Source organism: Corvus brachyrhynchos, unplaced genomic scaffold (assembly GCF_000691975.1).
Source record: "Corvus brachyrhynchos isolate BGI_N302 unplaced genomic scaffold, ASM69197v1 scaffold90, whole genome shotgun sequence".
Classification (NCBI taxonomy): domain Eukaryota; kingdom Metazoa; phylum Chordata; class Aves; order Passeriformes; family Corvidae; genus Corvus; species Corvus brachyrhynchos.
In genome coordinates this window covers 3,064,815-3,075,201 of record NW_008236932.1, presented here as the reverse complement: position 1 = coordinate 3,075,201, position 10,387 = coordinate 3,064,815, and the positions used below count along the sequence as shown (strand labels likewise).

General features: G+C 37.0%; 1 protein-coding gene across 1 annotated transcript in view; it reads right to left on the bottom strand.

The window, feature by feature from the left end:
- GRAMD3 (GRAM domain containing 3) overlaps positions 1-5,389 on the bottom strand; it is a 44,758-nt gene extending 39,369 nt beyond the window's left edge. Inside the window, exon 1 of the mRNA XM_008629152.2 lies at positions 5,177-5,389. Coding sequence (XP_008627374.2) covers positions 5,177-5,301 — 125 coding nt within the window. The 5' untranslated portion in view covers positions 5,302-5,389. The remainder of the gene's footprint in view (positions 1-5,176) is intronic.
- Positions 5,390-10,387: the final 4,998 nt, after the last annotated feature.

Genomic DNA, 10,387 nt, shown 5'->3' with positions numbered 1-10,387 from the left:
AGTATGCTCAAAAGATGGAGCCAAGGTCCAAAATGGTCTGTGAAAGATAACCAGGGACAGAACACAGCGAATGGTGCAGTTTTGTGAGGAGTGAAAAGCAGTTTTGGCCAGTTGAGTCTTGTTCCTTGCCTGGATTAAGAGTTTAGTAATTTATTTGTTTTTAAAAGTTGAGATTACTTTATAGATACCCATATCAGGTCATATTTTTTTTCTGAGCTGTTTACTGGAAGTCTTATCTGCCTATCAATTCCTGTTTTCTTGTGTAAGCTAGCCTGGATTACTGTATTGGTTGAACTTCCCTTTGGACAGGGCAGTGCATCAGGCAAAAGAAGTAAGATGGTCTGAAAGCTAGTTGGAGCACTTATCACAAATGGTGAGGCATGCCGGGGCTGTTCCTTGTGGCTCTACACTGAAACAATTGGGTGAACTAGACTGCGCTACAATAGTGCTGTAACACCCAGCAGGGAAAAGGAGAGAGACTGCCACACAAAACTTCTGTGGATTTCATAATATGGTGTCAGCCCACCTCTAAGTGAACATGTAACACATTGCACATGTACTTGTCACCACATTTACTGCCATTTTGGTACCAATGACCTCCACAATGACCTGTTTAGAGTCATAGAAGACACACTGCATGCTGTGATCCTCACCACTCTTATGGTGCCATGTTGATCAAAAGAACAGTGTGGGAAGGAGGATTAATGGCAAAACTTAGTGGAACTGGTGAAATAAAGGAATATTCATCTCCCTCCAAATTGTCCATGGCAACTTTCTTACATTCTGGAAAAAGCAACCTTGTGATATGTAACAGTTCGGTTCTGCTAGCTTTGAGAAAGCACTCAGCCAGCTGGCATTTTTCTGAAAAACACACAAGTCAGTGTCTCCTCTCAGCTCATGATAAAAAAAAATAAAGAGCAGTTGTGGCATATTTTCATGCAGTATATTGTCCTGGATGCGTCATGGATGGCAATGCTAACATATTACAATAAGGTGATGCCTAGATCTTGTAATTTAAAATGGTTGTATTAAATCTCATGGCAGCGAAATCTGCTTTCTCCATTTATAATTAAAAAAAGATATTTCTATTTATAATAAAAGAAATGTATGTTCTCATTTAATATATTGTCCAGCTATGTTGAAAAATATAAGTGTAAATATTGCTTGTTCTGCTCTGGTGGGTCACATTAACTTGGTTTGTCATCCTCTGATTATAAATGTCCAAGGAAATCCTGGACAACATCCAAGTGTGACATCTCTGTATCCTGATGACTTGGACAGAAATTTCAATCCAGCTACAGCTGTATGTTTAGGGTATCAAACAGGTGATTTGCATCTAATGAATAATGTGCATGCAACATATGTAATTACTCAATCTGTGTGTCATAAAGGAATACATGTGGATCTTTTTTGGTACCAGATGTGCCTGAGTGCATGCAAATATTCATGATATCTGTAACTACAGTGATCATTTTGTTGAAAGAAACCTTTGGTCATCTGGCAGTCTCTGAAGTGCTGCAGTATGGTACATTAAGTACCAAGAAAATGAAAACCATCTTCTTTGAGGATAAATTGAATCTTCCACAAGAAAATATAGTGCCCAGACTTTCCAGAAGCTTAGGAAATGTTTATTCTTACTTTTAGAAGAGGAAGGTTAAAGTGAGGAGCATAGGATAATGTGTAAGAGTTAATCATACTGTCAGTTTTCTCACAATCTTTACATAGATGGGGTTGTGAATAATAAGCTATTCGACTGAGCTTATACAGTTACTTTTCTGTTTCATTTAGAACTAGGAGAGCTATTACTTTGGGGGAAAAAGAAACTAAAACAAGTGTAAATATGTCTTCATAGTCAGGCCACAAAGAGTGAATGCCAAATCCCAGATGCAAGCCATTGAGCAGTAAAGGGGTGGCCAGTGTTTCAGGTGCTCATAATTCAGCTATAAAGACAACACACATTTTAGAAGGGAGTATGTGCCTATCTTTTTAATGTGACTTCTTAAATTAATCTGAACTAAGTCTCAGTCTTACAGCAGTACATTGGAAGATTCTGAGAAGTATAATTTCAATGCAGAATTTCCTTAAAAAAAAGTTTTCTGTCAAAAATCTTCAGAGAGAAAATCTCGATGTAGGGTTCCTTTTTTTGTCCAAACAAAAACCCATCTGTAAGAAAACCATCTTTAAAGTTTATGTTAGTAGTTGTTACAGAGTTTTTCTGTTATTTTGTTGTAAGCAAAAGATAGGTAAATATTAATGCCAGATCACAAGTGCAATAAGGGAGAACTGCATTTAATTTATTTGCATATTGTAAAGCACCAAATGAGCTTTTGGGTCAGGACTAGAGTCGAGGACCCTTTTGACTCCTATTTTCATGAGACTGCATTTAGCAAACAAATTTCTCCATGCTGTACATTTTTCTGTAATTAAAAAAAAAATGTTTATAATTTTTGCCTAATATCAGTGTTACTGACAAATGCTGGATCTTTTTTTTTTTTTCTACAAGCATTTAATATATAACCAGCATGATTATTGCTACGATTGGCATAAACATACATAGCATTATGACATTCACAGAGCTGGTGGTCTGTAGTCCTCATCTAAATTGCTGAAAAATCTAGTTTTCTTGTGTTTAATATATTTGGGGTTCTTTTTAGAATCACTCTGAAGATTGTTCAAAACCAAAAGCCTTGAGATTTTTCTAAATTTTAGGAGAGGTGGATAACAGGGTTATAACAGACTCATATTACAGGGATGGGCTCCAAATGGGAGCTTGAGATCCCTATTATTTTAGTCCATATTTTGATCTGGCATAATGGAATATGTTTTGTTCTAATGTCAGAACAACTCTATACATTCATGCTGATAAAATGCTGTATACACATGTGGCCAATACTTTTATCAATACGAATTTCTGATCTATAATGCATGGCTGACACCTCAGCTTTAGCTCCAGAGTCTTAATTTGCTTCTGAAATCAGTTTTGCTCTATGTCAGGAATAACATGCTGCCATGGTGATAAACTGTGAGCTCCCCTTTATGAAACGTTAATAACTCCCTGGTTTCTGCCGAATTCATGCTCATCCACATGGTGCCAATTACAGTGAGGTGAAAACAGACGTATATAAAAACTTAGGCGTATAGTCAGTTTTTGTCCTCAGGCATGAATAATTAGTATGAACAAGAACAATCATTAATATAGTAAATTTTCTCTGTGGATGTATCTTCATATATGGAAAATATGCTCCAAATAAACAGGACTGTATTGAAAATAGTACCTAAAAATGCAGAGCCTGCATTTATTTTTCCCAAAAGCATTTTCCCTGATTTTTCTTGTGGCTCATTTTCAATAAGTGTATCATGACTGCGACAAGCACATGAAAAGCAAGTTTGGTGAGAGCTCAGTCCATCTCCTAGCTCATTTTGTGCTATCATGCATCCTTCTTATTAGATTGTCTGTATTTGCAGCCTTCTACTCCATCTTTGCTATTGATAGAGGTATGGTTTCACAGCAGGGTTTTATGATCATGTTATCCTTACTGAACCAGCAACTGAGTAAACTGGATTTCTAGAAGGCCTGCCCCTACCACTCCATACTTGGCAGGCAGGTTGATTATTGAGAAATCTGGGGTAAAGGACTCTGTTCTTTGTAAGGGCCAGTCACGTTGCCCCCACAGCATATATGGCAGCTTTTTGTGTACTGGTTATCTAGTGATAAATAAAAAAGTAGGTAAATCTGTCTGCCCAGTGTTCTGGACAAGACACAGGAAAGAGGACAAAATTTATATTGTCCAAATTAGGAAGTGGTTAAACATTGCCAGCTTGTGTTGCACCCTCCAAATACCACGGTATGTCCCAAACCTAACTGGAAGATGAGATCAAAAAGCATATGAAAAGAGATGTATTTTTTTTAAACAAGCTCTAAGTGATTAGTTCTAGATAAGAGCCTTTAAAACCTCTAATTAAAACTTAAAATTTCTGATTCTCTATTATCTGTTCAAACTGTTGGACATATCTCTCTGACATTCAAGTTGGAAGAAAGGATAGTATGCAGATATAATATTAAAAGGCCCTAATAACATTTCAAAAGAGAAAAAATGAGGCCAACAGACTCATTTATAGTAGTGACCCAATTAGTGATAAGATCTGTCACCCCATATAAAGAATCTGTGCACAGCCACAAAGAAATGTAATTCAGCAACACAAAGGCTGTGTAGAGGTTCCAAATCACTCTTCAGAGTTGTTTGGCACCATGCAACAATTAAAGACCAGACTTTACCAAAGAATTTTCACGCAGATTAAGAACCAATAAATGTCTCAAGGTATTTTGAATAGCTTTCTAAGCTCCTGTATTCATGATGGGTTGATATAAGTATTATGGGTGTTTACTTGTCTTGCTCCCGCAGTAGATGAGGAAGGATAAGTGGTAAGTGCCAGTAACCCCCTGATATTGCCTTCCCTCATTTGTCTGTGCTGTCTAAAATGTGCATGATTTATCCAGAACTCTGCATTGCAATGAAATCCACCAGAGAGAGAATTTAACAAGTCCACCCTTCCAAAGTAGGAAAACAGATTTTCCCTAATTTTTTTTTTTTGTGATGTTCTATCAGGAAACCCTTTACCAGTATTCATTTAGCAAGTGTTCTACTTCCATGAATATTTCTTGTGAATAAAGTGGCATTTATCTTGCAAATTAGTTTAATGAACATTATGAAGTTCCTTTAGGCCAAAACACACATGAAAATATTTTGTTAAACTCCCTGATCTAAAAAAGTTTACACTTGTTTTGTACAGAGATTAAATATTGTAGGTATTTGGGTGATCCCATAGAGGTCACTTTAAAACTTGAGTTTCACTAGTATATAGTGTTATACGCATTCAAAAATGGAAACGAAAACCGTCATTGGTTTCAGTCAATTTCAGTGTAAATAGATAAGGAAGGAGAAAACAATACCCTTTTGTCCTGCCTTACAAGTTTCTCCTTTACAGTAGTGCTCCCCTTCCCAGTGGAATCAGTAACATATGCGAAATTACCTTCTCTGCATGCATTGCATACTCATATTAAGCTTCCTTATCTGGGTATTTTTGTTAGTGCTTTTGTTCCAGTGCCCTCCCATGTTGCTGCCCTGTTCCCCCATCATCGAGCGCATGTGAAACACTCAAACATATTAGGATTTACCTTATAAATACGGATCCAACGCTCTCCGTAGGACTGGCTGGGGTGTCATTACTTGACTTTCGGAAGCTGTTCTGACTTTCAGAATGAAAAACTGAGTCCTCCAAGGAGCTTCCTTTTTTCAGCATTTTAATGGAGCTAACTGCTGGACTTAGGGAAGTTCAATTCTAGAGCGATCCTTGAAACACACAACTTTTCACTGCTTTAGGAAGTGCTGTCTTGGTGCAACTCCAGCTCGAACTAAGTTTAAAAACCAGTTAATGAGTAACGCAGTGTTGTGACATCATAAGGGAGTTTTCTTTTTTATCTGCAGGACTTCATAAGTTTACTTGTAAACAAAACTCATCAAATCTAGGTGAACTGTGTTTTTGAAATTTCATTATAAATAACAATAACTTGTTTTAATGAATTGAGGAATGTAAAAGAAGAACTCTGTTTCAAATGATGTTTTGTTTTCAGGTTTCTAACTAAAACTCTTACATGTTCCATCATAAATTCTACTTTGTGAATTACCTAACTAAGTATCCAAGTCCGAATAACATACTTGTATATGTTTAAGAAGTGACATCCATGTGTTGTGACATGCCAAAATTATTATATTGCACTTCTCTGGTGACAAATTGGTCCACATGTGTGCATGTAGCTGCTGTGAAGTCAAACTCACTGCAGTTCAATTTAAATACAGGTAGTATTTTAATTCTCAATGCACAGGAACCCAACTGGACAAAACCAGTTTGTCTAATCAGTTTTTCTATAGGAATTGGCAAACATTAACTACAAACTTACATGGGTTGCTGTTTGTTGAAGATTACTATAATGATTTGGTTAGTCAATGAAACAATCGGCAATCTTTCTTTATATTGCAAATCCTCTTATAGACTGATTTAGCACCCAAGGCATTTAGAAATTCTGTTAAACTTCATCTCAGACCTGCATGGTAATGAAGATTTGTCTGAGACTGACCAAAAATGTTTAATGTAATGCACTCTTTCTGTTCTCAGCATCTATAGACAGCTTGTGAAATAGTACAAATCCATTTGGACTGTTCACAGGTTTTTTTTTGTAAACACAAGACATCTAAGCAAACTGATGTCTTTCTCTCTTTTTAAATTTATTTTGTTTTGGGTTTCTTTGCATAACTAAATACCTAGTCTTTTTTTTAATATAAAATTTGTTTGTGATCAGTGTTAAGCAAATTGTAATGAAATCTATAAATGTGTGAAACAGTAACTATTGAAATACAGGATTAACATAACAGCTAAGGAAGGTAAAGATGAAACAGCTACTTCCTTGGAAGTGAAAATTCCAAATAAATGTGAGAAGACTTTAAAGAAAAAAGGAAGAACAGGAATAAATACATGCTTTTCATCATCTTAAGTATTCCCCATGAAACTTGGACTTAAGGAGGTGTATTTAAGCTACTTGGAATCTGAATTAATGCCTCCTTGAGATGCTGTACATGTTTGGTTTCTTGCTATCTAAGCCTTTTTGTTACTCTGCGCTTGATCCTGTGTGATCATACGCTAAAAACCCAGGGGTGCCTAAGTAGAAAGAAATCTCTGTACTTTATTACTCTTCCATAAAACAAGTGATATAACGTTCAACAAATACAGAAACTTTTTCCTTCTCTAGTCACAAGAAGAATTTGCCTTGGCTCTGTTGTGTTGTTCATATCTATTCCCTTAGGATAGGAAGTCTTTATTCTTTTCAAAGAAAGAAACATTCGTAATACTCTTTAGAAAACTTAAGTGATGTAGTGAGCTTGTAAATCATTAATATGACGTATTTATCTTTGAAAACAATCTATTTGTGCAGTGAAATGTAATGCAATCCCTTTATTAAAAGTCAGAATGGCAACTGTGTTCTTTCTGTATATTAAAGAGCAATTACAGTGAGAGGGCAATTGAATTTTTCCCCAAATGGGTAATTGCAGGAACATTCTTAGCAAGGAACAACTATGACGTAATTCCTTCCTTCAAATTTATGCATCTTTGCTGTTGTTCTACAAAGCAGTCAAGTCTTGCAGTTTTGTACAGGGTACAGTGCCTGCTTCTAAACTACTGTTTTCCATCCCATATCACCATAGTAAGTGATAATTCTATGCTTTCCAGCCTGCAATTATGACTACTTGCATATGCCTGTACTGATAGGTTTCTAGGTTTGCCATGCTAGTGCAGTGCTAACCAGGTCAAGTACTAGGCTGGGGAGTTAAGTGCTTGTGCCTACACAGCTGGTGTTATTGAGCTAGTTTAGGTCAGCTCAGGCCTGACTACACAGAATCACAGAATTATTTAAATCAAGTCCATCTGTAAATCTAACACTGCCAATTCCACCTCAGGAGCTTTGTTGTAGTGACAACTGGTGTTATGTATGGTCATGTGAAGAAAAACAGGTTTTTGTCACAGTGCCTTGAGACTCTCATTCCTCCTGCTTATTAAGAGGTCTTATCTGTCTTGAATGTTGCTGCAGTAACTGCCTGGATTGATGAAAAGAGGAGGAGCAGGCCTACAAGATGCATTTCTAGAGGGAACAGAGAGGTAGTGGTGCTAGTGCTGTTATCATATGCTCAAGAGACGATTTTCTCTCCTTAATCTCAGGCCCATACAAACTGAGTTTACTATTGATTTCTGATGTCTGCACAACTGTGATCTTGAGCTGTTTTGGAGATCCTTTTAGGGCTGGAAAATAGTAGATGGTTGGTTGCAGTTAGAAGGCCAAAAGGGCTGACCTGATGGTGCCTGTATAAGACTTGAAATCATGCAATTTTTATTCCAAGTGTATCTAAGATGTATTATCGTCTTTGGGATTGCCCTATTTTGATGCAAGGATATGAAAACCTTGTAGTTTATAACCACTAGGCAAATTTTTAAAGCATTGATCACTCCCTGTCTTTCTGATTCCTGGTATCCATAAACATTTTCAGGGAAGGTTTAGATGCTTGCAGAAATGTCACCAGTAGAGATGTGGGGCAGATACAGAACTAATTTTCAGAGCTGCTAACTTCAGACCTCTTAGAAGTAGTTAACAGACACCAGTATCTTTTCTCTTTCTGATGCGATGGATCAGGTGTGGGAAGAAGTTGATACTCCTGGTGATGTGGCTATCTGCTGTACACGGACTTCTCCCCAGAGAATTGTTCTTCATGTTCTGAAGAAACTGGTAGCTCAGTGGCTTGTAAGCTTGAGTACCTTTTTTTTACTCTGTCTCTTGCTGTCTCATACAATGAAAACAACTTTTCCCTTTATTTCTTGAGTTCCTCTTCCTTTAATCTACTTTTCTTGTATACCATATGCATATTTGGCCAAGTGTATCCTTATTTTTCTCAATTATCAAGCTATGCCCTTTAATGCTGACCTTTGTCACTGACACTCTGTTATCGCTTATCAGCTAGACTATATCTTGTGGAGTCTAGGACTGTTGCAATTGTTTCTGACAGGCAGGCAGAGGGGGAAAAAAATGTGGCTGGTGTCCTTGAACCTCATACAATTTCATTTTCAGTCTGCAGCAGTTGTCACTAGAAGTTTAGATCTTGTCTGAAAAAATGTATTTTCTTTTTCTTTTTTTTTTTCCTCATGACTACAGTGATTTTTTGTCTTTCCTTTTTTTTTTTTTTTCATTTACAATAAAGTGAATTACTCCAGGAAAAGAAATGATAGATTATTTTTACTTTCTCAATCCCTGGAGTACTTCTTCTGAAGATACAGATACTCAGAAATATATTAACAATGCCATGTTAATGTTACACCCATTTTAAGTCCTTATGTCTTTAGTAAATGTTCTTATGTTATCATATAGGAACAAAAAAGTGATGAAATCTGGGTATTCAGAGCAAGAGATTTCATTTATGCTAGGAAGGCCTTTGTGCCTTGTGATAGGTGACTGCTAAGAAACTGCCTAAATATTGCAAGTTGAAGTGATGACACAGGGAGATGCTGTTACGCAAAGTATGTAAAGAGATGTCAGGAAGTATTTTTTGAACAAAACATTCAATTTTATTACCATCCAGGAATGAACCAAGTGAACAATAAATCAGCTGCTGAACTTGTGGCTGAAGGTCATACTAGTGATTTGAGATAGTAGTGAATGTTATTATGTACAATCTTACAAGAGTTTACATCTTGGCTGGAGTGTGGCCACATAACCTCACAGCTTTTTTAGTAAGGAGCAGGGAGTGGTCATTTTATCAGTTTGTTCTGAGTCTCAGAATTTACTGGCCTGTAAATTGGGCTGCATAATTAGTCTGTTATGATCCCTAGAATAATCGGGAGGTGAGTTCTTCTTTATGGGTTTAACTCGCATAATTTTTCTGAGGTATATGCAGAAGCAGCTGCTCTGATTCTGAACCGACATTGTCTTTCATGGTTAGGACTGTCTCAATTTTTTCTTTTCCTGCTTGGACCAAGTCTGTGCAAAAACTAGTATTTTTTTTCCTCTGAATTGGACATGTGAAAAGTCCACCTTTCTGCAGATAATTCCAGAAGGAAATATGGGTCACATGTTGTTCACTCTAAAATCAGTTTGGACATTTTTAGATAAATTTTATATCTAGTTTTTGATATTCTGTTCCTTTTCCTGATCTTAGATTTCTTGGTTTTCCTCTTGAAGTGGGGTTTGATCTGTTCTACTCAATGCTTGATATGCAATAGTGAGATACACTCAGTTGTGCTGTTTCTGCTTGAACTTACACAAATGCTGTGTTGAGTATGTGGGATGCTATGGGCAGATATGTAGGATTGTTGTGCCTTCTCCTGTGCTACTCTGAATGCTGCATGGGACCAGAACCACAGACAAATCTGTGGAGCAAGGGGCAGAAAACTGGTGGGGTGGAGTGAGAGAGGTAGACGAATATGTAGCATAGAAGAATTACACCTAGAGGTACATAGAAATGAAATGAATTGTGTGGCATCCATGTTTGTGGAAGCCAGTGACCATTTTCAGTAATCCTGTAGGAACATGCTCTTAAAAACTATGTCTTTTCTGCTCCCTTGCATGGTGGTACCTCAGTAGATGCTGTTTTGCTTACTCCAGTGTATGAACTTCCAATTCCCTTCCTCATCCTGGAACTCCCTTATGCTTAACATTTGGAGGTGCACATTTGTGTTTGGAAGCCTCTACTTCCAGGCAGGAAAAGCTTTTTTAAGAAACAAACCCTCACCCAATGAACTTGGAAGAAAGCCATTGGGGTGGAGAAGACAGTCTAATGTGGTGGGGTTA